The 27,864-nt window shown below is 43.1% G+C and overlaps 1 protein-coding gene across 1 annotated transcript in view; it reads right to left on the minus strand.

Annotated features, from left to right (window-relative positions):
- Positions 1 to 27,864, minus strand: part of LOC135222013 (exportin-7-like) — a 364,750-nt gene that overhangs the window by 259,692 nt on the left and 77,194 nt on the right. Inside the window, exon 11 of the mRNA XM_064260138.1 lies at positions 16,798 to 17,007. Within this exon, the coding sequence (XP_064116208.1) occupies positions 16,798 to 17,007 (210 nt within the window). The remainder of the gene's footprint in view (positions 1 to 16,797; positions 17,008 to 27,864) is intronic.

A 27,864-nucleotide genomic window follows, 5' to 3' on the forward strand; every position in this document is an offset into this window, starting at 1 on the left:
AGCGCCTCTTTTCCTGACTGGAGGCCTCAAAACTCGAGGAAAGACGATGCACTACTGCAAAGACGTCTTTCCAGTGGCTATGTGCTGTCTTCACCTGGGATTTAGCGACAGGTGAGACCGAGGGGCCAACTGCCCATGGACAGACCCTACTGACCTCCCTTGGGCTTCCAGTATGGTTTCTCCTTGGTGCAAGGGAGTATGCCTAAGAGAAGCAGCAGGACAGGCAGGCAACTCCTCCACACTTCTCTTACAACATTTTTGTGCTCCATGAGAGCTTTCTCTGAATTACCTAATTGAGTCACTTTATTAAACAATAATTTGAACTTGCTGTCAAATTTACTTTCCAATGCGGCAATGGTGTTGAAGACTTGGGAGTTGGGATAAGGATTAGTTGGAATAGTAGAAGGGCTGGGAATGGGAGAAACAGCAGGGACAGAAACAATCGGAACATCAACAGATCTAATTCTTGACTATCAGTCAATCTGTCTTGTCTAATACTAGCCTTTCTTTATCTATCTCTAGTCAATTTAGACAGATAAGAAGCTAAAGTCTTCCACTGTTTTGCATCCCATCCCTTACACTCCAAGAAGTATTCTCCACTGAGCAGTTTTGCCCTATACAATCAATACAAATTGTATTAGTGTCATATTTTGCCAACGTTAACCTTGCCTTGGATCTTGCAGCCCTTGGTGCAATGAGCGCTTGATATACTAGTGTCGGACATCATCGGTTACAAGTCAAATTCAGTCATTGAGATTAATTACCTAAATTAGCACAATAATTATCTAAGAAAAACACAAAATGTGTTCAAATAAATGTTGAATGCTACCAAAACTGAGTACTTCACAATTTCCAAGAAAAACAGCAAAGAATTCAAATTCTGAACCAGCTGCAGACAACCTTGCTGTAAGATGGCAGAAACTAATTGAAGCACCTGGATCAGTTGTTCCTCTTCTTCCCAAAAGTGTGTGGGACTAGTTACCTATAGCCAAAAAAAAAAGGATCACTATCGCAAATATGATATTGTTATGATACAATAAAGTTTCACACATACTTACCTGGCAGATATATACATAGCTATCGACTCCGTCGTCCCCGACAGAAATTTGAATTTCGCGGCACACGCTACAGGTAGGTCAGGTGATCTACCGGCCTGCCACTGGGTGGCAGGACTAGGAACCATTCCCGTTTTCTAATCAGATTCTCTCTTCCACCTGTCTCCTGCGGGGAGGCTGGGTGGGTCTGCAATTGTATATATCTGCCAGGTAAGTATGTGTGAAACTTTATTTTATCATAACAATATCATTTTCACACATTCAACTTACCCGTCAGATATATACATAGCTGATTGACACCCTTTGGTGGAGGGTAAGAGACAGCTAACTACTGACTAGACAGATAAACAACATATGTTGTAGGTATTTATAGACCTTGGTTCCTCTGTGTTTCTAGACGAAGGGTCGACTTCCTAGCTATTGCATAGGAGTCTGCTTCGTCTCAAGAGCCTTAGCAAGATAGTGATCTGTGGCCAAGAGTTCTTGTGGGTCTACCGATGGGGTCTTATCCACTTACTCGGTCGAGCCTAATTGGCATTTGTCAATGGGTGCTAATCCGCTTATATGACAATATGCCTATGCCTATTGGCATAACTAAGGAGCGCAACACTGATCCCGATCACCTGTTCCTAACATGAGGGTTCGCGCTAGAATTGAAAATGAGTTATCCCCCAAACTCCTTTCAAACCTCAATAAAATTCATTAAGTTAAAATAAATTCAACTCATTATTAAAGGATCAGTGTCGGCTCCTTATCCCAGCAACGTATCCGCTGACAAGTATAAACCAAGAGAGAAGGATCTCTCGTAGGTTAACTTGACGTCCTTCGTGTAATGAGCAGTCAACACATAGTTGCATCTCTCATATGTTAAAGCTAATATGTCTTCCTGACATATTGTTACGAAAAGAACAAGAATTTGCAAAAGCTCGCACTTCATGAGCTTTTAAATTCTCAGCTGTTTGAAGGTATCATCAAGTCACTTATGAAGTGCTTTAGAGATCACCATTGTTTCAAAGAAGACTAGGACTTTCTTTGAACTGGATCTCATCTGGATGAAGCCTAGAGCCTGGCTGGCGCCTTTGCGCCTGCCTGGCGCATCCTGTTTGCCTGGCTGGTGCCTCACACCTTGCCAGTGCCTTGCACCTGTTTGGAGCCTCGCGCCTGGCGCGTGGCTGACTTCTCCCCACTTGCTGGAGCTTCGAGCTTGTTAAGAGTCTCGAGGAAAACTGGCGATGTCCACATCGGACACTTTTTCCCGATTTGTTCGCCTCTAGCGCACAGCGCCAGGTTGGAAGGCCCGCTCCTTCTCCTCATCAGTACAATGAATCAGTGTTCATATTGACTGTCTTTCTCTGGCGTCTTCACGCCTGTTTTGGCATTTGGCGCCTGACTGGCGCTACATTGTCCGAAAGTCCTGAAGATCCACCATCGTTTATCAGGAGACTGGAGAAGGGTGGAAGAAATTCTTTCACTTTGAGCTTTTGGCCTCTCCGGCAAGGGGAGGTGATTTTTTTTTTAGTCAGCTACATCCAGTAGACGATAGGAAATCTAAAAGTCCGAGAGACAAGTCTTCCTCCGAGGAGGATCCTTATTGAATACTTCCGTTGCTAACGAGTTCTCCTCCTACATGATGAGTTTTCTCGTTGCAGAAGCTTCCCTATCCTTGCCCGAAGGAAGGGAAGGAGCCTGGAAGTTTAAAGAGATTCTGAGCTGAAATTGGTAGGACTCCTGATTTCTAGCTCTTTTATGTATCTCTCTGAACCTTTTGGGAAGTAGTTTGAGCCCTCATCGCGTTCCCAAGACTGTCAGTAAACGTTTAAACCTTGTCTTCTTCTGTAGATGACAACGTCAATACATTACCTGGACAACGAAACCTCTATCTGAAGCCCAAAATTTCACTTGTCCTTTTGATCGTTTAGGACCAAGAGATACATTTGATGAGGAGCAGTTCCATCTTGACAGAACACGGAATCTGAGGCCCAAATTAGGATCCCATTCTAAGTATAAGATCTCCAACTCTTATCGTATAGAGGTATTGTATAAGATCCCGAAGATCTTAATTCTCTACTATCTCTAATATTCTTTGTCGAGAGAGAGTATATTTTTTTACTGTGTTCATTGATAGCATAAAATACCAAGGTGATTCTTCCCCCTGAAAGGGAAGAAAACCATTATGTGGTTCACAGAGGTATCGGAAGAGGACAGTTTCCCCTTTCCATCTAGCACGATCTGCAGCAACTCTACGTCTTCAACATATTTGAAGGAAATATCAAGCTTCCCTTGAAAAATCCTCTCAGTCATATGTTTTACTTTCTGGCCAGTCTGCAATGGCAGACAGACTCAGAGTGGATAGATTTTTCAGGTCCAATATTTATAATAGATTCCAATAAAATCTCTACTCTCTTAGAAAAACCTTCCGACACATGCTGAGAGAAGAACGTGACCTCTGTGAATCCAACCTTTTTATTGCCAAAATGATGCATTCATCTTCTTCCTTTGATGCCCATTTATCTTAATATCTGTTAAGAATACATATAACTTGGGGAAAAAAGACTAAAGTTTATTCCCCTATTTAAATTAAAGATGGCGCATCTTGCTACCTCTCTTGTTTCGAGGAAAAGGAAGCAATCTATAAGAAGCTCGTTCGACTTCTACCTTGCGAAGAGATCTGTGAATACTTTCCGCAGGTTCTCACAACTCTTTCCAATAAATGTTAAACATACGTTAACAGTTATTATCGTCGATCGAGAAGGTTCTCACGGACGTGCAAAATCCCGCATCGAACCTGGTAAGGATCATTACGTTCCGTGTCTGTTTCCAAATAGGTTAAATCGTGCTCTGCCGAATTAAAATCCTTTATAATACCGTCACATTGTGGTAAACAGCATTCATCTAGGAAACTCTTGTAAGGATAGTAGGAATTCTGTAATTAACCACGGTGTGTGCATAAGGCTTAACCGTAACCGTTACCTTAAGGTGAATTTTCTACTACATTCTTTCCTCGCCGAGGCAGAGAGAGATCCTTAGCAAAACGAATACGATGTTATTCATGTTTGCCTAAAAATCCCCTCAATTCGTGGTTAAGTCCCTGATTGTAGGGGGAATATACGGTGAACCATTCGATCCCTTAGGAGAGAGAGATGTAACCAACCGCTCACGACCGAGAACCGGATGGTACTGAATTGGCGTTACAATTACAGCCGTCTCGTTCACCGCCTGGCTGCATTCATTCCGAGTTGCCAGTTACTCCCTTCAATGAAGGGATATAATAAAATTATTCTCGAGCCTAAGAAAGCTCTCAATAATGCAAATTTAAGCCAAACAACCTTTGTTAAATACCGAAGCTGAGTAGGTATTGTCGTGACAAACCTTTTAAGCGAAGTCCTTACTAGGAAAATCCTGTAAGGATATAGATAATTCCGTAGCGAACCAGAAAGGCAACTATGGTATGCATATATGACTTGTCATTCAATAGTCGTATACACTAAGTATTCTACGAGTATTAGTCGAAATAGATCGCAAATGACAACCGAGGATCGAAGAGAATCTCTCCAGCTTTTATTATCTTGGAGATAAGTCCATATTTTACGCCTTTCTTATCTGGAAGAGCCTCTAATCAATGAATGAGAGCTCGTACGAATCTTGTTCAACTTCCAAACGATTGCCCCTCTTTCTGTAAATGGTTGGTTGCATTATTTTTTAGGAGGAGGATGATTTTAATATCCTCTTACTATTGAACTAATTCTCACAATTCTGCTCTATCTTCCATTCCTCAAGTTGGGAGAAGATTGAGCAACCGGAGGAGAGCGCTTCCTTTCGAAAGGTGAAGGGCTTTTAGCAGTACCGACTAACCTGACAAGGGCTACGGCAGCCTGTGCTACATCTTGAGTCCCTGCCAGGAAAAAGCCGAACTTGCTCTTGCCTTTATTGCATTAAGACTATCCTGACAAGGGCGACGGCCGCCTGTGCGACAACTCCCGTCCCTATCAGGAGAAGCCTCGAATGTCTTTCACCTTTCGCCTGGAGGACTCTTGGCGGTTGTCAGGCTCTTCTTGTAGGAGAAAGTGCCTGGCGCTAAGCAGGAGTATCTTGCCTAGAATACTCCTGGCGCCTGGGAGGAGTATCGCGATCGGAATACTCCTGGCGCCTGGCAGGAGTATCGCGTTCCAAATACTCCTGGCGCCTGGGAGGAGTATCGTGCTTGGAATACTCCTGGCGCCTGGCAGAAGTATCGCTTTCCTAGGAGGAGTATCGTGATCGGAATACTCCTGGCGCCTGGGAGGAGTATCGTGCTCGGAATACTCCTGGTGCCTGGCAGGAGTATCGCGTTCCGAATACTCCTGGCGCCTGGGAGGAGTATCGTGATCGGAACACTCCTGGCACCTGGCAGGAGTATCGCGTTCCGAATACTCCTGGCGCCTAGGAGGAGTATCGTGATCAGAATACTCCTGGATCCTAGCAGACGTATCGCGCTTGGAAAGTTTTTCTTGTGCGGAAGGTTCCGTGCGCCTGGAGAGTTCCGCGTTCGGAATGTTCCGCTTATCCGGAAAAAGATTCCCACTTGGAAAGTTCCGAGTGTCTGAAAGGCGATCCTCGCCTGGAAAGTTCCGTACATCTGGAAGTTTCCGCTTGTGCGGAAGGTTCCGAGTGATTGTCAAATTCCGCTTATGTGAAATGTTCTGCACATTTGGAAAATATTCCTTCTTGGAAAATTCCAAGAGCCTGGAAGGCGATTTGAATCTGGAATCTTCCGCCTTCTGGAAGGTTCCGCTTGTGCGGAAGATTCCGATCTCTTGTACACTTGTTCTTGCTTAGAATTCGACCATACTTCCATTTTCGTCCATAGCCCTCCCTTTCTTCTGAATGAGAAGGACTTCCATTTCCGATGAAGATCCTGGTTCATAGTGAGTGCTTCAGGCGCTTTGCGCCTCTATTCAGGCTCTTCAGGTGCTTTGCGCCTCGTTTCAGGCGCTTTGCGCCTTGTTTCAGACGCTTTAGGCGCATTGAGCCTCGTTACCGGAGCTTCATGCCCGAGGAGCTAGAAGCTTAAAAATTATATATATATATGTGTAATCGCATTGAGCCTCGTTACCGGAGCTTCATGCCCGAGGAGCTAGAAGCTTAAAAATGATATTGTTATGTTACAATAAAGTTTCATACATACTTACCTGGCGAGATATACATAGCTAAGACTCCGGTCGTCCCCGACAGAAATTCAAATTTCGCGCCACTCGCTACAGGTAGGTCAGGTGATCTACCGGCCTGCCCTGGGTGGCAGGACTAGGAACCATCCCCGTTTTTCTATCATATTTTCTCTCTTCCACCTGTCTCCTGCGGGGAGGACTGGGTGGGGCCTTTAATTGTATATATCTGCCAGGTAAGTTATGTATGAAACTTTATTGTAACATAACAATATCATTTTCATACAATCAACTTACCTGTCAGATATATACATAGCTGATTGGCACCCTTCGGTGGATAAGGGTAAAGACAAGTTACTATATGGAATAGACAGGTAAACAACATATGTTGTAGGTATAAATAAAACCTTGGTTCCTACCTGATAGGTGGTAGAATTTGGTGGGGTGCACGCCTTTGGTGGGTGTTTGCCCAGTAGTCTGCATCACCTCAAGAAACTTTAGCGAGATATGTGATCTATGGCCAAGAGTTCTTGTGGGTCTGCCGATGGGGTCTTACCCACTTACTCAGCAGAGCCTAAAAGGACTTTGTCAATGGGTGCTGATCCACTTATATGACAATACACCTTATGAACGGAGCACACGAACCAATCCCGACCACCTGATCCTAACCATGTTAGAACTAAGGATTGTTACGAGTTATCCCCGAACTCGTCACAACAACCGTAACTCAAAAACCACTACGCACACATACATAATTTTCAAAAAAAAATTATACTCAACTAATTGGATATGACGAGAATTCTCTTATGAACAACATAGACGGCGCCCGTGCGAGCCTGAATCCTCCATTGTTCGAAGAGATTCTCGACATAACCAACAGAAGAACAGTATATACATTTTAAGGATTGGTGTCGGCTCCCGTACCCAGAATCGTATCTGCCGATACGATAGGACCTAGAGAAAAGCACTTCTCATACGTCACACGCACGTCTTTTCAAGTAATGAGATGCAAATACGAGTTGCATCTCCAATATGTCGTATCTATAATGTTTTTAAGCGACCATTATTCTTATAAAAACGAGAGAGACGTCGCAACCCGCTCTTACTTCATGAGCTTTTACCCTCAGTAGTTGTAATTGTTCGTCAGGACAGACCTTATGAGCGTCCGTAATGACGTTTCTTACAAAGAACGCTAGAGCATTCTTGGACATTAGTCTTGTGGGTCTTTTACCGCGCACCAAGACCTTGCTAGAGCCATCCCAAACTGACGCTTCCTCTGAAGATAGAACTTCAGAGCTCTAACAGGGCATAGAGACCTCTCTGCTTCTCTGCCTACGAGACTAGACATTCCTTTGACTTCGAATGACCTAGGCCAGGGATTCGTGGGATTCTCGTTTTTCGCTAAAACAGGGTCTTAAACGAGCAAATCGCCGAGTCTCCCTTGAATCCTACTTTATCCTGCAGAGCTTGTAACTCACTAATTCTTTTTTGCCGTCGCTAACGATAAAAGAAATAGGCATTTTCTAGTTATGTCTCTAAATGAAGCCAGATGCGGAGGCTCGAATCTATCCGAAGGACAGATATTTGAGGACTACGTCCAAGTTCCAGTTCGGAGGTACTGGTTCCTTAGACTTTGAAGTCTCAAAAGATCTTATGAGATCGTGGAGATCTTTGTTATTTGCCAGATCTAAACCTCTGTTCCTGAATACAGCCGAGAGCATACTTCTGTACTCCCTTTATTGTGGGATACGGCTAGATGAGATTTTTTACTACTCGAGGAATAGCAAGAAATCAGCAATTTCCGCTATAGAGGTAGAGGAGGAGGACAACTTCTTGGCTCTACACCACCTTCTAAAGACCTCCCACTTCGACTGGTATACTTTCGTAGTGGAGGTTCTGCGAGCTCTCGCGATCGCGCTTGCCACTTCGCGAGAAAAAAACCTCTCGCTCTACAAGTCTTTCGATAGTCGAAAGGCAGTCAGAGCGAGAGCGGGGAGGTTTTGATGGTACCTCTTGAAGTGTGGTTTGTTTGAGAAGATCCGTCCTTTCTGGTAGGGATCTTGGAAAGTCTACGATCCACTCTCCACCTCCGTGAACCATTCCTGGGCCGGCCAAAAGGGGGCTATTAAAGTCATCCTCGTCTCTTTTGACGCCACAAACTTTTTTCAATACTAACCCCAGGATTTTGAATGGGGAAAAGCGTAAACGTCCACTCGAGGACCAGTTTAGCAGGAAGGCGTCTACCATAATTGCTCTTGGGTCTTTCCACGACCGAGCAAAACACTGGGAGCCCGCCTTTTTGAAATGTATGTTGCGAAGAGAATCCACATGAGGAGTTCCCCACAGAGACCAGAGATCGAGACACACTTCCTCGTGCGAGAGTCCATTCTGTATGAAGGACCTGGTTCCTCCTGCTGAGCCCTGTCCGCCCTAACATTCCTTACTCCCTGTACGAACCTTGTCAGCAGGGAGATGTTCCTGTGAGACGTCCAAAGTAATAGGTCCCTCGTGAGTTCGTAAAGGAACGAGGAGGAGTGTGTCCCTCCCTGTTTCCGAATGTAGGCAAGTGCGGTGGTGTTGTCCACGTTTACTTGCACTACCTTGTCTCTCACCCGAGGTTCTAGGCTCTTCAAGCCAGGAGGTGTACGGCGAAGAGCTCTTTGCAGTTTATGTGCCAGGACACCTGTGCTGGTTCCAGGTGCCTGACACTTCCTCTGAGCCCAATGTCGCTCCCCAAACCGTCTCCGACGCGTCGGAGAACAACACTAGGTCTGGTTCTGTGTTCTTAGAGAGATCCCTTTGTTCTCTTCCAGAGGTAGCAACCACCACTGTAGGTGTGCCTTTATCTCCCCTGGAATGGGAAAAACGTCCGACAGCTGTCCGTTTTTCCAGCTCCAAGACTTCTTGAGGAAGAATTGAAGTGGACGGATATTATGAAGTCTCCGAGAGGGAAGAATTGTTCCAGCGAGGAAAGCGCCTCCCCAGAAGGCTCAACCATTCCCTCGCTGACGTTTGCTGCTTCTCTAAGAAGAGAGAGATTATCCTCAAACCTTTTGCGGTTCTCTCTTGCGAAGGAAAAACTCGAAAAAAAAACCCCGAGAATCCATCCGAATCCCCAGATAGACTAGGTCTTGTCTGGGGTCAGCTGAGACTTCTCGAGGTTCACAAGCAATCCCAACGCCTTGGTCAAATCCAGAGTTAACTTTAGGTCCTCCAAACACTGTCTCTCCGATCTGGCCCTGATGAGCCAGTCGTCTAGGTACATAGAGACATTCACATCCTTTGAGATGAAAGAAATCTCGCCACATTCCTCATCAGGCTTGTGAAGACCTGAGGAGCTGTGGACAGGCCGAACACAAGGCTCTGAACTGAAAGATCCTTCCCCCCCCCCCGTCATGAAACGGAGGGTACTTCTTCTTGCATGAAGGGTGGATCGGGACGTGAAAGTAGCGTCCTGGAGATCTAGAGACACCATCCAATCTCCTTGTCGTAATGACGCTAGGACTGAAGCAGAAGTCTCCATGGAGAACTTCTCCTTCTGAACAAATTTGTTCAGAGAGCTGACGTCTAGTACTGGTCTCCAGCCTCCCGAGGCTTTCGCCACTAGAAAAAGGCGATTGTAAAACCCCGGGGAGTTTTGATCCAGTACTAGTTCTATGCACTCTTGTCCCACATTTGTTCCACCATCGATCGAAGAGTATCCCTCAGCACAGGGTCCTTGTTAGCTTGGCTGATAGTTCCCTTGGTATTGACGTTAGGGGCGGAGTATTCAGGAAGGGATACGAATAATCCCTTCCTTATGATATTTAGTGAAGACGCGTCTGCGTCTATCAGTGTCCAGGCCTCCACGAATCCCAGGAGCCTGGCACCTACTGGTGTTTGGAGGAGAAATGTTTCATTTTCCCTTTTTAAAGGGACGAAAGGCGGGACCTACCTCTCTTCTCTGGAGCCTTCCTTCTTGCGGGAGGTCTGGAGATCGGACCACCTCGAAAGGGCTGCATAGAAGTGCTAGGTTCTTTCTTGGCAGAAACTAAAGCAGGTTTTCTTCTTCCTAGCTGACTGCGTCAGAAGATCCTGCGTCGCCTTCTCAGAATTAAAGAGTGAGCCACGTCCTTCACTAACTGAGAAGGGAACAAATAGTCAGATAGAGGTGCATACAGTAGAGCTGGCCCTCTGTGCATGCGAGACTGCCTTTGTTAAGAAGGCGCCATACACCGTCCTTTTCTTCAAAAGACCTGCTCCAAATAATGAAGCGACTTCAAAAGATCCATCCTGTACCGCTTTGTCGATGCAAGACAAAATGCATAACAGGGCTTCAGGTTCGATTCCCTGTGAATCGTGAGCTTTCTTGGACATCACCCAAGGACCAATCTAAGAAGTTGAAGACTTCCAATACATGGAAAAGTCCCTTGAGGAGATGATCCAGTTCTGAAATACTCCATGTAATACGAGCAGAATTAAGACTAGGACGCCTTGAAGCGTCAACTAACGTCGAAAAGTCTGCCTCTGTTGTAGAAGGGAGAGCGATACCCATATCCTCCCCCGTCTTGTACATATGCCTCTTTTCCCAGCTAACCTTGCTGGAGGCATGCAAAATACTGTCCCTGACTAAGTCTTTCTTCGACTTCATCCAGGAGTCTAAGGCGTTTAAAGCCCGCTTCATCGAGATGGTGGGCTTCATCTTCAGAAAAGACGAAGGCTTCTTCGCCTTCGCACTCGAAAAGAGCGAGCGCGGAGAAGGAGGAGCAGCCGGAGTCAACTCGTCTCCGTATTCCTCCAGAAGCAGGTAGTCAACACTTATAGTTAGACAAGCCCTCTCTTCCATGATCGTCATCATCCGAGTTTTCTTCCCAACTCGTGATAATTCTGATTTTCCGTTCTCCTTTCAGAGCTTTCTTCCTCTGGAGGAGACAAACTCCTGATAGGAGAGGGGCTAAGGGAATGAAAGTCTTTCCTTTTCCCCGTTCTGATCGACTTGGAAGGCGTCACAACCTGCGGCTTCTCTTGCGCTTTAGAAGACGTCTTGTATGACGCTTCCCGCTCTCCGAGCGTCATGTATGACGTCTCTTGTTGACGTCTTGATGACGCTTCGCGTCTGGAAGACGCTTCGCGTCTGGAAGACGCTTCGCTCTCTAAGGGCTTCCTACTCGGCGTCACAATCTTGGACGGAGCGTCACGTCTAAGATCGACTTGAAAAGACGCTTCACTTCTAAAAGACGTCTTTCGTTTCTCTTGTATTACAACCTCTCGTCAGCCCCCGTTCTTCGAGCAGGCGCGAGAGGACGAGACTTCTTAATTGGAAGCGTCACGTCCTTCCGACGGGGCGCTCTAAAACTCCCACAAGAGATGACAGTTGTTCCTGAACCAGCCATAATTATCTTTCTTGACGCTTCTCCTACGTCTAGTGCATGACGCCTCTCGTCATCACTCGGGGAAGAAGCATGATGGGGTACTTCCTCATAAGCGTCAGGTGACGCTGACGCCACCTTCGCCTTCTTAATAGCACTACGGGGCGTCATCCGAGAAGCGCTCTGGGGCTCGAATCAATGTCTTGCTTCATATGACGCTTCAGAGGTCTCGATAAGTTCGACTCCTTCCACCCTCGTTTAGGTGAGGGAGAGGGAGAGGACGAGAAACACTCGCGAAGGACGCTTTTTCTATAGCGCCCTTGAGCTGGCTGCCATGAAGCAGAGCTAGCTGAAGGGACGTCTGACCGTTGGGGATTCCCCACGACCTCCAATTAAGGCTTTCGACTTTCCTTCTCCTCTGGGCATGGGAGCTTGGAAGAGGTCTAGGCCTGGGAGCGCCGCAGGGACGATCAAACGCCCCCCTCCACAACACTGATAGGACTCACTTCACTAAAAATGTTCACTATCACTAGCCTTACCTTTCGAGTCGGCCCATCTTGGACTTCATGTCTCTGATAGTCGCTTGAGATTGGCGATTTCCGATGCCGAATCCGAAAAGACACTCTGAGAATGAGATCTATAGGGAGAATCTACAGTAGTAGGGTTAGAATTATCAGTGAAAGGCTCAATAGGCCTTGAACTCACACCTTTCAGTCGTCTAAACTCTATCCCTCTCTAACTTCTTCAAATAAGAACCAAGTCAAAGTCTTCCACTCTTCTGCATTCAAACCCTCGCATTCCTTACAAGTGTTAATAGCAGAACACTGAACCCCCCTACATTTACGGCATACAGTGTGAGGATCAACGAAGCTTTCGGTATCCTCACCCTGCAGCCTACATTCACGCACATTCTCACACTCACATTAGAATAAGACATACTGAGAAAAATCCAAAAGAGTTATTCCAAAAACAGTCCACAGTAGCGAATCCGCCAAAACACGATCCAAATACGTCACCAAAAAGCCGAAAAACGTTGATCAAATGTTGAAAAAAGAATCTAAGTCAGGAGGTAATAACAACAATGTTGATACCACCGCGGCGACAGAGAAAATATGATAGAAAACGGGGATGGTTCCTAGTCCTGCCACCCAGGGAGGCCGGTAGATCACCTGACCTACCTTGTAGCGAGTGGCGCGAAATTTGAAAGAATTTCTGTCGGGGACGACCGGAGTCTTAGCTATGTATATATCTGACAGGTAAGTTGATTGTATGAAAATTATATATATATATGTGTAATCACTAAACGAGATCCATATAATTCATTCGATCAACAAATATTCTTTAATATCTAATTTGTTCTTCTTCAAACCCCCCATGGCATAGACCACCCCCCCCCGTCCAGCTGTACGGGGGAACGAACCCGGATAGGGCGATGCCTCTACCGCAAACTGTTATCGAATGATGTCTTCCTTTCTCCATCTCTTCTGAGGTTCCGATAGCCAGACGAGATTATCTTGCATCTTCATTTAATCTACGCCGTTGAATGTTTCTTCTCCTTATTCGTCAAGACGATAATAATAATGGGGAAACACATTGAATTAGGATGCCTTTCCAATGGCTATCCCTGGCAGTCTGGGACGTCCTACAGAACCTGCCGAGGGGACGCCTGATCGGTGGGGATTCTCCCATAACCTCCGTACGGCTTTCGACTTTCCTTCTCCTCCGGGCCAGGGAGCTTGGAAGAGGTCTAGGCCTGGGAGCGAGACAGAGCCGATCAGACGCACCCTCTATTGCAATGGGGAACACTATAATCACTTCTTACCTTATAATAGCTCGTATCTTGAGCTACATTCCTTTATCTTCAAATTGCAAATGAATTTGTAGTTTCGTGAAGTAAGAAGGTGATGAGGAAACAACACTACTAGTACTGTTAATATTCTAACTGCTCGTCAGAACGAGAGCTATTAAAGCTTCTAAAGAAAGCATATCTAGTTCTATGTTTTTCTGACTTCCTCAAATAGGAAGTTACCTTATTTTCCTTTTCCCAATCAAATTCTAACAAATTTATTTACACTTTATCAAGGAATAAAATATTTATATTTCCCTTTCTTGCAAACTATGTAATTGTCTACCGAAAACTTCGGTAGTTACACATCCTCTATTCTTCGAAAATTTCGAAGTTAATTCATTAAAAGTTATTAAAAAGTTATTAAAAGCGTATGCCGAACCACCGATCCAGTACTTCCCTGTAAAAGTCGGCCCAGAAGATCGATGGCGATGAAACACGAAAATCAAATCAGGAGGGAAAGTAAACATATGTTTACATTCCCAGTGACAGAGAGAATCTGATTAGAAAACGGGAATGGTTCCTAGTCCTGCCACCCAGCGGCAGGCCGGTAGATCACCTGACCTACCTGTAGCGTGTGCCGCGAAATTTGAATTTCTGTCGGGGACGACGGAGTCGATAGCCATGTATATATCTGACGGGTAAGTTGAATGTGTGAAATCCGAATTTTAGCTGGTGGTGCTAAAAATTGTTAGCTATGTAATTACTTGGTAAGTTACTTATGTAAAAACAAATTTTAATGACCCTTTACATATTACAATGGGTGATTATATACTATGTATCAGTTAAGTCCGTGCTATTTTATTTCTATTTTCTGTATTGGTGAAAGGTGTGCACTGTTCAATGTATGGGAAACATGTGTTTAATATTAGAAAATGTATTAATGTATTTAAAATGTGTTGTGAAGTCATAAAAAACAAGATGGCGGCAGTGTGGGGCACAAAAAGTAAACAAAACAGAGCATAGTAGAGGTGGCAAGGATCTGAAGTTGTGGAAGGTTAGGAGAGAGCTCTCTTTCTTATAGGACTTTATGGGTTGTAAGTCTTGTTGTGGTGCTGTTCAGTGTCAAGATGGATTAAAATGGAACCGAGGAACGTGAACAGTTGGGTGCTAAATGATTGTGTGTAGAAAAGATTAGGGTAGGAAAATATTCAAAGAGGTAGCAGAAAACGGTTGATTAAAGATGGTTGGATCAGATAGTGAACAAAGGGAGATAAGATGGAGAAGGGATTGTCCAAAATTTAGTGGGATACAGGACGAGTATAAAGGATAGAGATGACAAGTCGAAGATGGGCTTGCGGTGTGTGGAAAGGAAGTGAAATATCCGGAGATAGAAATAAAAATTAACTTAAAAGGAAAGGGTCTGGAAGTAACAGAGGGAATCGATAAGAGATGAACTGAAGGGTAAAGAGGGTTCAAAGATAATCCTATCCAAACTAGATTAAGTTTATCTAACAGATATGCTAATGGAGAATTGCAGTAAAACAGAAAAACTATTTTAAAATAGGAAGAAAATCTAGTGAAAAGATGAGACTTTTTAATTGGGTATAAAAAGGCAGAATCAGAGTGTAACAGAGTGATGGGGAAAAGCATGCTTAAAGAGAAGCTAAGAGTTTTCATGTATTGGATTAAGCAATTCTCACAGAAAATAAAAAACAAGGGGTACTACGTAGCAGTTTCTGATCAAATAAAGTTGGAATTTGAAACAGTGTCACAGACAATGAAAAAAAATATTTGAGGGATTAAGGAATAAAGAGGAAGGGGAATGGTAGGGGTCAGATGGCAATGCGAATTCTGGGAGAGAAAGGGAAAACCAGAGATATCATGGAAAATGGAACCGGGATAGGGGTGGAAATCTTATAAATAAAGAAGGGACAGTAACAATTTGTGCAATATGCAAATTGGAATGGTATTGGGATAGGAATTGTCCTCCAAAATTTCAAAACAGGAAGAAAATAAGCAGAAAACAGAAACTGGGTCTTAAAGGAGAAGTTAGTAAAACAGAGGAAGGGTCTTGGGAAGAGGTTGATGCAATTTTAGAGACAGAATGTAAATAGACAGTTTGTGGGGAATTGTGGCTAGTATGCATTGTCATGGGGTTGAGTCTGAAAGAGTTGAGGAGAATGAAGGATACTAGGAGAGAGTATCCATTTTGACTTGCTTTAGCCTGTATAAGTTTTGGAGTCTTTCTCCTTATGCATAATTTTACTACTTTTCAGTAGCCTTTTTGTATTTACACAAACCCAACACCTATCTCCTTAGTGTCTGTTTTGTGTATTCGCTTTTCTATCACGTAAATGTGGAGAGCTGGAGGGATAGTATCCAGCTCTCAAATGCCAACTGTTAATTAAGTTTTACGGATGAGCTCCATGACATTTTAACTGCATATTGCAGTTCCTAAAATTTATTTGCCTAACCTTCCTAAAGTGCATTGAGAGTACCTGAAAATTCTCAATACTGACAACCTACTAATGAAGCTTTATGCAATAAATATATTTTGGTACTGGTGCACATGAGGTAGTTTCATTTAGTTGAATTTCTTCCCATCTGAAACTTCACGAGTTAAAAAGACAGATCAGTTGGCTATATCGGCAGCAACATAACTAGTTGCAAGACAATATTTTGTTACCATATCATGGCTCTCTCATGTACTTCAAAAATATACCAAGCCTGTGACAGCAAAAATGTTGTGTTTTAGGTTCAGACAAAGTGAAAGAAGTTATTTTAAACATACACCCTGAAGAATATGATGTGAAGCCAAGGCTATAAGAGGTTGTTTTATCTCAATCTACAAGGAGTCAAAGGAATTTGTTGAGAAAACTCAGGTCTATATTTGCTCTTCAACTTCAAGAAGTCATTTGAGCAAGAAGAGCAAACAGTAGGACCCCAACTTCTCCCAGTTAATCTACGTGATGGTTCCATAATTCAACAGGGGCTATCTCATTGTTGAGAAACAGCATTTTCACTGGATTAAAGAATAAGATTCAAAAGTGATCAGTCAAGAATAAAACAGAAGGCAGTAACAGTCACAAATTCTTAAGGCTCAAAAGGGTGAGAGAAAATAAGAGGGGGGTAAAACTAAACATCCTCTCGTCTGGCCACCTCTACCCTATGACTTACACTATTGGGGGCACTTACATAAAAGTATTCTGAGAATAACCATAATAAAAATTACCATGTAACAGCATAGGTCTTACATCATATTTTTATACGTATTATGCACTTAAATTTTGAAACCAGTTTTCCCATACCTCATTTAAGAAATTAGAACCCTAGGCAAAGATAATCATAACCACCTATCCATCAAAAGCCCAAACTTATATTTATAAATGTACTAAGTCTTGGTGATGATACCTACTTCACTTCTCATAGAAAAGTGTATACAAAAACTAGCATATTTTACTTACATTTTTCTAACAAACACAGCCAAAACCATAGATTCATCATTAAGTCCTAAAATTTCTGACAAACGACGATAAAACTTGGATGTCTTGTGTACTTGGTCACCTACATATATTTTTCTAAACTGCTCAAAAAAAGATATGGTAGCCACTTCGAGGCGTTCACAGCCTCCTTGGGGCAGGCAGGAATCAGTGAGGTTCATTAGCTGCAGTACTCTGAAATGAAAATGAAAAGAATTTATCAATATTTTTTGAAAGAGCTTATACTTTGTTAAATACCCCATTTACTTTTCTAAAACAAAATTAATATTTGAAGGACCTTGGTTTAAGGGATATTCTTAAGATCTATCCAGTACATTAAATGATGAATCCTAGGTACCTTAAATGTAACCCTTGAAGTCACCAGATGTAAGAGACCTTCCCGTTCCATCATTTAAAGTACCTTTTCAGATTTTCACTGGTTATTTAGGCCCATAGTCTAAAAGATAATGCTGTACTTCCCATTACTGTAGATTATCCTCTCTTGCATACAATCTACCAAACTATATTTCTTCATCACCTTTGACTAAGCTTAACTGTGCAGCCCAAAATTGTGCATTGGCTGACCAGTGAAAGAAACTTAGGCTAGAGGAGGATAACACTAACATTTATACAGTTGAACCTCTTAAAACCGGTATTCTATGATCCAGGAACTCCTGTGGTTTGGCTTGATTTTAAATCAGCTCCCATTAGTTTGTTGCGCAGCCACAAGGCTGGCACCATGTATTGTTTACAACTTCAAGACAGCAAAACTTATGCTATACCTCATTTGTTTTTATGAAAATAGTTGTTAGTATTGAAAATATGTGAAGTCAAATATGTTTCTATTACCCTTAAAAGAATAAATATATATTTTTTAACATATTCCTCTTGAGAAGGCACTACCAAGTCAAAACTTTTAATCAAAACAATGATATATTTGGCAATGCACAAATTCCTTACTGTGTGTGCTTCAGACATAGGTAATACATTTTTGATAATTTCTTTTATGTAATTGTTTATTTACCTATTCAATATGCCACCCATTAGGTCATATGATGCTAGATAAATCTTTATCAATGCTAAAAAACTTTATTTCATTAGCGAATAGTTTGGTGTTCATTTTCCTCAATAGATGGCGGAGTGCTGTTTACATTTTGACGGCGACATTCAAATACACTGTGATCACTGAAATTCCTTCATTATTGTTGTCATCTTACTATCCTCTACAATTAAAATAAATGACTTGGAAACTAATAGTGATAATTATGAAGATACAAAATTTAGGATATGAAACTCACTAATAATAATGTTCAGATTCTGAGAAGTTTAGTACTGTAGTTGACTTATGATTAAGGTAACTTAGAAATGTAGGCTAAATGTGTTAAATAAAGTACACTATTTTAAAGAAAATAATACAGGGGGCCCTCGGTAGCGGCAAGGGTTCTGTTCCCGGCCGCCGACGCTAAGCGATTTCAAGTCTACGGCCGCCGCCCACCTTCTTTCGGAATACTAGACCAGTTAACAGAGCCCTAGACAAGCACACAGCACAGTAATCCCGCAATGGCACAATAGTAAAATTATATTTATGTAGTATAGTACTATAGAATTTACTGCACAGTAGCACTGTACAGTACATTATAGTATTATAAATGCTGTAAAGTGAAAAAAAACCCAGCTTTAATCCTTTGGGTGTCTAGTGTATGTAAAGATATAATTAGGTTTTATACAGTGTACAGGTAGCTGTAGTGTTCAAGTTACGATCATTCGTCTTACGATAATCCGATTTTATGAGAGACCAAATTACAATAGCCTAACTTTATCCCATTTTCTAGTTACACAAGTTCAAAAACAGCAAAAGAGAATGATGAAACTAAGGTTTTAATGTTATACTCATTGCGTAAACGTGCACAGCCGTGAACAACCAAACGAGAAACCATTTTTTTTTAAGTACAACCGAATTGGATAACAACATCCATTTGGCTTGTATTTTAATCATCGTACTATAGTACACTATTACCGTAATTATAAGTGACGTTAAGTAGAATAGGACTGGGATACCTTAATGTAATTTTATTCGCTATAGATCAAAGATCAACAGGGAAATGTAATGTTAAATTTAAACCTAGTTATAGCTGAAGCTGAGAAAACTGTTCAAGCTGCTAATGACCATTACTGTGCATTGGCAGCAAGGATAAAACTCCAGTAAACGTATGCCATCAAAAACAACCATATATAAAATTGAGATAAAATCATTTTAATCAAAACTGCTGTGCTTGAAAGAACACATTTTACTGTTGGTTTCACGCCGATAAAAGATAAATAACGTAAAGTTCGTATTACAATGATATAAAGGAAAACTGCGAACAGAATCATGTAATGTTTTACTCAATAAACATGCCGCCAATGTAATCTGTTAATGAAAAAAATTAGTTCACAATTACAACGAGACATATTCAAGTAATATTTCTTCCTAAAAACATATCGTGCTATAAGGAAAAATAACTTTGTCTAATATAAGTCAAGTATCTAGATATTCGTTTCGTTTATGTTAACTGAAAGCAAGAAAACTCGCTTAGAATTGCATTAAATATGGCGAAACAAACTCGTATTCGCCATCAGCTGATATCCAAGCCAAAACACTGGCCGCTCCGCAGAATACTGGCTTAGATTTACTGTAGTATTATATAATACAATAATATGAGAATACATACAATATTACTGGATACAGTGAAGTAATGTATAACTTTTTAAAAGAATTACGGAAAAGATGCATATTTACTTTTTCTTCTGTGCTTCATCTTAATTTCCGTCACTATGCCATCTACATAGCAGCGACATCTTGAGCTCATAAGGTTGTACCTCAATTTTTTGTTCGCGTAACAAAGCAAAAAATCGACCGAGTTTCAGAGTTATATTTTGTACTTCTATCCCATGGAAAAACAAATTCCAGTGTTGCAAAATCGAATGTATGCGCCAGTTTTGTCTTTTAAAATCAATTTATGCAACAATTGTAAATATAAATTGTTATAAAGTGATTCAATGATATAAATTAAAATATTATTATTCGGGCGCGACTGAACAACCTAGTCTTCATCATGTGAAAGGCTGTTACAAAGACTTTAAATGGACATGCGTACTACCACTATATCATATTTATGTACAAAAAAGAAAAAAAATACCCTGTAATACATTTTTCATACACATTTTAAACAAAAGCATGAAAACTCTCAACAAAAAGCTGAAGTTTCATGAACCAAATGAGTTATGATTAGCTCCCAAATTAATCAAATATAACCACAAGAAGTCTTTGTAATGAATTTTTTGGAACAGCGGCGGACAAGAACGAACATGAAAAAATATCCTCTGATACACGCCAAGCGCACTTACAAAAGCTGCCGTGATTTTATATCATATTTTTGTACAAAAATATAAATACCTATACATAATACATTTTCATGCACATTTTAAACACAAAAGCATGAACATTTATAAACTGACACATCAATCGCCTTGCACTATTTGAACTCTATATTTTCAGAAGAGCGGCAGGCAGTGGCAGACAAGAATGAACAAAAAAAACATCTTCTGATAACGTAGAGGGCAGTTTCAAAAACTGCTTTTGTATCATATTTATGCACAGAAATAAATAAAAAATACTCTATACATAATACATTTTCATACACATTTTAAACATAAAAGCATGAACATTTACAAATCGACACATCAATTGCTAAATTTGCACTTTTTTTAACTATATTTTCGGAAGAGAGGCAGGCGGCAGCTCACAAGAACGAACATGAAAAAACGTCCTTTTTGATAACTGGAAGGCAGTTTCAAAAGCTGCCTTTGTAACATATTTATGTGCAAAAATAAAAATACCATATACGTAACACATTTTCATACATATTTTCAACGTATAAGCATGAACATGTATAAATCGACACATCCATAACTAAATATGAAGTTTTTATGATAAAACAAAGTTTAATGTATACTTACCTGGCAGGTATATATATAGCTATATTCTCTGTCAAACTGGCAGAAATTTTCAAAACTCACGGCAACCATTCCCACTTTCGTCAGATTTTCTCTGAACCCTGTCTCCTGAGGGGAGGAGGGTGGGAATTTAATTATATATACCTGCCAGGTAAGTATACATTAAACTTTGTTTTATCATAAAAACTTCATTTTAATGTATGACACTTACCTGGCAGGTCTATGTATAGCTGATTGACACATTTGGAGGTGGGTCAAAGACAGCAACATTGTTAGAGTTCAAATAATTAAAAATTATTATATCACCCTTGGTTCCTTACCTGCTAAGGTAGCTGACTTCATAGGTCCTGCCTCTGAGCCTGCTTAAACCTTAGGAGCTCTCAACTAGGACTTGGCCTGTTTGTTGAAGAAGCCAATAAAGGGTCTGACAACTGGATGTGACCAATGTGTTGACAGGAAACCCACAGCCCTCTCATACCACGGGCATTCATGCTAGGAATTGTTAATTCACCTGAACTACACACATACATCAGCAAAAACAAAACCACAACAAGACTGAAAAGGGAATATCCCTTCTCAGATGACCAAAAAACACCATCACCTGATTAAAAGTTCCCTAGTATATTAGTAAGTTATGGGGTGGAAACTCCTTTGCCCAATACTGTACCAGAGGACACGTACGGACCCAACGTCTGACAATTGTCAAAAGTTGTCTTTATATCTCTCTAATGAGAGGCAAATACTGAATTCGTTCTCCAAAACGTTCTCAATAATTTCTTTGAGGGCTAAGTTCTTCTTAAATGCCAAGGACGTAGCTACCGCCCTGACTTCGTGAGCCTTAACTTTAAGCACTCCGAAGTTCTGTTCTTGGCAAAGCATATGTGCTTCTTTAATAAGTTCTCTCATAAAGAAGGCCAAAGCATTTCTAGTCATGGGCCTACTAGGGTCTTTGACTGAACACCAGAAAGAACCAGATGTCCCTCTGATGCATCTTGTTCTATCCACATAAAAGCGTAAAGCTCTCACTGGGCAGAGAACTCTTTCCTGTTCATGACCCACAAGATCAGACAGACCCAGAATATCAAAGGATCTTGGCCAAGGATTAGAAGGGTTCTCGTTCTTGGCCAAGAAGCCTTCCTGGAAAGTACACACTGCCTTGTTATGCTTCCAGCCTACTTCCTTATTTATCGCCTGAAGCTCACTAATTCTTTTAGCCGTGGCCAAGGCGACTAAAAAGATGGTCTTCTTCGAGACATCTCTCAAAGAGGCCTTGTCTAAAGGTTCAAACTTACTCGAACCTAGATACTTCAATACGACGTCTAGATTCCAGGAAGGGGTCTGCATTGAGGTTGCTTCCTGGTTTCAAAAGATCTTACAAGATCCCTAAGATCTAGACTATTGGAAATATCTAGACCTCTGTGTCTGAACACAGAGGCTAGCATACTCCTATAACCTTTAATCGTCGAGATCGACAACCCTACTTCCTTCTTCAAATAAAGGAGGAAGTCTGCTACCTGGGTCACAGAGGTACTGGATGACGACACCTTCCTCTTCTTACACCACTTACGGAAGGTCTCCCACTTCGACTGGTACACCGTGATTGTAGAGGTTCTTCTAGCTCTAGCCACTGCACTGGCCACTTCTCTTAGAGTATCCCCTCGCTCTGACAAGACTTTCGATAGTCTGAACGCAGTCAGACCTAGAGCGAGGGTATTCTTGTGAAACCTGTCGAAGTGGGGTTGTTTGAGTAAATCTACTCTGAGGGGCAGTGTTCGTGGTGTATCCACTGTCCATTCCAGTACCTCTGTGAACCAACTTTGGGCCGGCCAATAAGGAGCTATCAGAGTTAGCCTTGTTCCGTGGCTCTCTCTGAACTTCTTCATCACCTTTCCTAACACCTTGAACGGAGGAAAGGCGTACGCGTCCGGAACTGTCCAATCCAACAGGAAGGCATCCACTGCCACTGCTTGAGGGTCTGGAACTGGTGAACAGTAGTTCAGTAATCTTTTTGTTTTGGCTGTAGCAAAAAGATCCACTACTGGCTGGCCCCACAAAGCCCACAGACTCTGGCATACTTCTAGATGTAATGTCCACTCTGTCGGAAGAAGTTGCCCTTCCCTGCTCAACAGGTTCGCTCTGACATTCTTCTCCCCCTGAATGAACCTGGTGAGCAGAGAAACATTCTCCTCTTCCGCCCAAAGAAGAACTTCTTTCGCCAGACTGTACAGGGGAAAGGAATGCGTCCCTCCTTGCTTGCGGATGTATGCCAGAGCTGTGGTATTGTCCGAGTTGATCTGCACTGTCTTGTTGTGTACCAACTCCCTGAACGACTTCAAGGCCAAGAAAATCGCCATCAGTTCCTTCCTGTTTATGTGCCAGGTCGCTCCCTCTTTGCTCCAAAGACCTGACACTTCTTGAGGGCCCAGCGTCGCTCCCCCAACCTGCCTGCGTCGAGGCGTCGGAGAACAATGTTAGGTCTGGGTTCTTCTGCTGGAGTGACATACCCTCTGCCAACTTCCCTGGAGTTAGCCACCAACTCAATTCCCTTTTGATTCTGGCGGGAATTTGAAACTGGAAGGAATCCGGTTGTGATCTTCTTGGCCAGACTTCCTTCAGGAAAAACTGTAACGGTCTCATGTGAAGCCTCCCTAGAGAAATGAAACCGCTCTAGCGAAGAGTGTGGTGCCCAGTAAGCTCATCCACTCTCTTGCTGAGCATCGGTCTTTCTCTAGGAAGGTCTTGCACCTTCCGAAGGCATAGGGCTTGCCTGCTAGGGGATGGAAAACCCGAAAAAGTCACTGACGAGATCAGAATCCCCAAATAAACTATCTCTTGATTGGGAGGCATCTGAGACTTCTCTAGGTTCACTATCAGACCCAATTCGTTCGCCAAATCTAAGGTCTGTCTTAGGTCCTCCAGACATTGTCGTCTTGACTGGGATCTTATCAGCCAGTCGTCTAAGTAAAATGAAACTCTGATCCCTAGCAAGTGCAACCACTTCGCCACGGACATCATTCTCGTGAACACTTGCGGGGCTGTACAAAGACTGAAGCAAAGGGCCCTGAATTGAAAGACCCTGTTCTGGATCACGAACCTTAGGTACTTCCTGCAACTTGGATGAATTGGAATATGGAAGTATGCGTCTTGTAGATCCAGGGTCACCATCCAGTCCCCTGGACGCACCGCTGCCAGTACTGACTTGTTTGTTTCCATGGTAAACTTGGTCTTTTCCACGAACAAGTTTAGCTGACTTACGTCCAGTACTGGTCTCCAACCTCCCGAGGATTTCGCAACCAGGAACAGCCGATTGTAAAACCTCGGAGATTCGTGGTCCAGAACAGGTTCTATCGCTCCTTTCTCTAGCATGGAAAGGACTTGGTCCCACAGAGCCTTTTTCCTTTACTAAATCGTTGTAACACGCCCCTAGGGCTCTCGGAGATGTCAAAAGAGGAGGCTTCCTCAAGAAGGGGATTTTGTAGCCTTCTCGAGCTACACTGATGGCCCAGGGATCTGCATTCTTGCTTTGCCAGACTTCCCAAAACTCCTGGAGTCTGGCCCCAACTGACATCTGGAGGACTTGATTCTCATTGTTTAGTAGAGGTCTTTGATCCCCTTTTAGCAGGTAATCTCTTCCCTCTAAAGGAGGGGCGAGTGAAAGTCCTACCTCGAAAGGGCTGTTGAGTAGTTCTAGACTCCTTCGGTGCCTTCTTAACCAGTTTGGAAGGCAAGAACTTCCTCACTGAGGACGTTAGAAGATCCTGCGTTGCCTTCTGAGATAGAGCCAGAGCTATATCTCTAATAATCTCCGACGGAAACAGCTGGTTAGACAAAGGCGAAAACATTAACTCCGACTTTTGAGAGTTCGACACTCCCTTGGCTGCAAAAGAACACAGTAGCAACCTCTTCTTAAGAACTCCTGCTGTAAAAAGGGAGGCAAGCTCGTTAGCCCCATCTCTCAGAGCATTATCCATGCAGGACATAATACTCTTTGGAACCTCCAACTCCGACGAATCCTCACTTTCCAACGTGCGTGCCAAGGCCCCCAACGACCAATCGAGGAAGTTGAAAACCTCAAACGTCCGAAATATTCCCTTTAAAAGGTGATCAAACTCTGACGAAGTCCACCAGATCTTGGCAGAGTGTAATGCCTGTCTGCGTGAACTATCCACAATACTGGAAAAGTCTCCCTGGGAGGAGGCAGGCACTCCCAGGCCAAGACTTTCCCCCGTTGCGTACCACACTCCCGACTTCGAGGCTAACTTGGCTGGAGGGAAAGCAAAAGAAGACTTCCCTGCTTCCTTCTTCTCCTTCAACCACGCATTCACACGTTGAAGCGCTTTCTTCGCCGAAATAGAGAGAGTCATCTTCAGGAATGAGGACTTCTTGGGGGTTTTTGTCTTCGAAAACTGCGAAAGGGGTGACAAAGGAGCAGAAGGTTGAAACTCCCCTTCAAAAGGCGAAAGAAGACAGGAAGTCAGGATCTTATAATCCGACGAAGGATCCATACTCGTCTTCAGCAAACTCCTCCACGTCCTCTTCTGTTGAAGAAATGTCCTGGAAATCGTCGTCCTGTAGAACACTATCGCTGTCTTGGCGAGCGGAGGACGGGTCAACGTCCTGCCGCCTGTGTCCTGCGTCCAACGAGACAAGCTTCTTCTTGCGTCCTGCGTCCTGAACAGCCGCACGACCGTCCGTCCTCGATAAACCACTGCGTCCTGTCTCCCCGGCTAAAGCCGAACGAGAAGGAGGAGGAAAACTCTTGTCATGCGTCCTCTTGGAGGACTTCACGGGGAGGGAATCATCCTTACGTCTATAGGCAGGTTGAATGGGAGTCTCCCAAGAATTGAAGAGTACTGCTAACTTAGCCTGCATGTCTCTTAAAAAGTCTCTAGTATTCTCTCCTGACGAATCGAATGCGACGGAGGAGAGAGTCGAGCAGGGCTAGGACGGCGAGGAGAGTGATCTTGAACTCTACCCGAAGGAGAGGGAAGAGGAGAAGGAATCCAAGCAGAAGGAGGTGATTCAGGAACTGCGTCCTCATCACTCGAAGACAATATCTCCGGACTACTCCATCCTTCACGAACGAGGGAAGGCCTATCAAGAGCTAAGGATGTCCTGAAGGTCCTCTTGAGGGGACGCGAAACTTCTAAATACCGCTGTTCCCTGCCTGATGTCGAGCCATCAGAGGACGCACACTTCCCAGTAGCGCCTTTTCTATGGCGTAGTGCAGCAGCCTGGGACGTAACAACAGGACTGCCTGAAGGGACGACTGACCATGACAAAACCCCTTTCGCCTCCCTTCGACTGTCGACATGCCTTCTCCCTTGGGTCTGGGAGCTTGACAGAAGTCTAGGTCTAGGAGCACGAGAGAGACGATCAGACGCCCCCTCCACTACTCTCATCACTCACATCAAAACCACTCACTTTGTCAGTTACCCCGCTGTATTTGGTCGCCCATAGAAGCAAGGGCAGCGAACACTTTCATATGTGAATCCTTCGCCTCCTCCGATACAGCAGCGGGCGCAGGAGAAAAACCTGGGGGGAAGGTTCTACATGTTCTACGTAGAAGAGCTGGAGAAGAAACAGATTTACTCCTTTTACTAGAAGCATTAGATCTTTCACTTCGAGATACAGATCTCTCACAACGATCTTTCTCCAACCTGTCTACATACTTCGTAAGGATCTTCCACTCCTTCTCTGTCAAATTCTCACATTCTATGCATCTATTCTCCCAAGTGCACACAATCTCTCTACATTTCTTGCAAACTGTGTAAGGGTCCACCGGAGCCTTCGGCAACCTCACCTTACAACTTTCTCTCACACAAACTCTAAACATACCACCTGAATCAGACATATCCAAAGAATATCCAAAGCGAATGCCAAGCCAACGTTCCAAGTACAATACCAAATAATCCGTCCAATATCAGCGAAAAGTCGGCAACGAGATCGAAAATCTAGCAGGGAACCACCAACAATGTTGACGGTTCGGCTGGCAGAGAAAAATCTGACGAAAATGGGAATGGTTCCGAGCGCCAGCGCCATGGGAATGGGGTGGTGGTCACCTGACTACTATGTAAATAGCATTTGCCGCAAGTTTTGAAAATTTCTGCCAGTTTGACAGAGAATATAGCTATACAGTAATACTTTGGGTTACGAACCGATAGTATACGAATTTTTTTAACGTTACGAATGACGCCCTCATTCTGGAATACGAATTTCACTTGGAATACGAATGCGCGAATTTCCATCGTGGGAGGCCGCCTGCTTTGTTTACATCGGACATCGGATGAGCGTGGGATCTGCGAACGCATTTTTTCGGCCAAAAACTTAAACGCCTGCTTTTGTTTTACATCAGACATCGGATGAGCGTGGGATGCTGCGAAGCATTTTTTTTCAGCCAAAATTTAACGAGGGTCACGTGTTGACCCTCTCCCCACGCATCCTTGACCATTTTTTAAACCATAACTCTTTTCACTATCTCGCTGGCGGTAAGATTGAACGCATCTGTCCGTGATACGCTCTCAAATTTGCTTAGTGATTTGCGCACGTGCTGTGTTTCCATGATAGTGCTTATACATTACTATTACCCAAATACTAAAGACAATGGCTCCCAAGATGACGAAGGCAGCAGCAAGAAGGAAAGCATAAGAAAGAAGGAGATGATTACAGTCGAAATGAAGAAGGAAATTATCCAAATGCATGATAAAGGCGAGCGCATGAAAAGACATTGCAGCATTCTTCAAGCGGTCGCAATCAACGATCTGCACTATTTTGAAGAAAAAGGAAGAAATTAAAGCCAGTAAAGCATCAAAAGGTGTCACAGTATTGACGAAACAACGGCCTTATATTCTCGACGATGTAGAAAATTTGCTCATGGTTTGGATAAACGAGAAGCAGCTGGCAGGAGATTCCGTAAGTGAGAGCATCATTTGCGAAAAGGCTCGTAATAGTGCAACAAATTTGTTTATAGATAATGGGGTGGGTCATTCTATAAAATTTTAAAGAACAGGCAAAAGCAAGCCTCCATAGAAAAATATTTTTTTTCAAAAGTGAAAG

This window comes from Macrobrachium nipponense, chromosome 3 (genome assembly GCF_015104395.2).
Source record: "Macrobrachium nipponense isolate FS-2020 chromosome 3, ASM1510439v2, whole genome shotgun sequence".
Taxonomy (NCBI): domain Eukaryota; kingdom Metazoa; phylum Arthropoda; class Malacostraca; order Decapoda; family Palaemonidae; genus Macrobrachium; species Macrobrachium nipponense.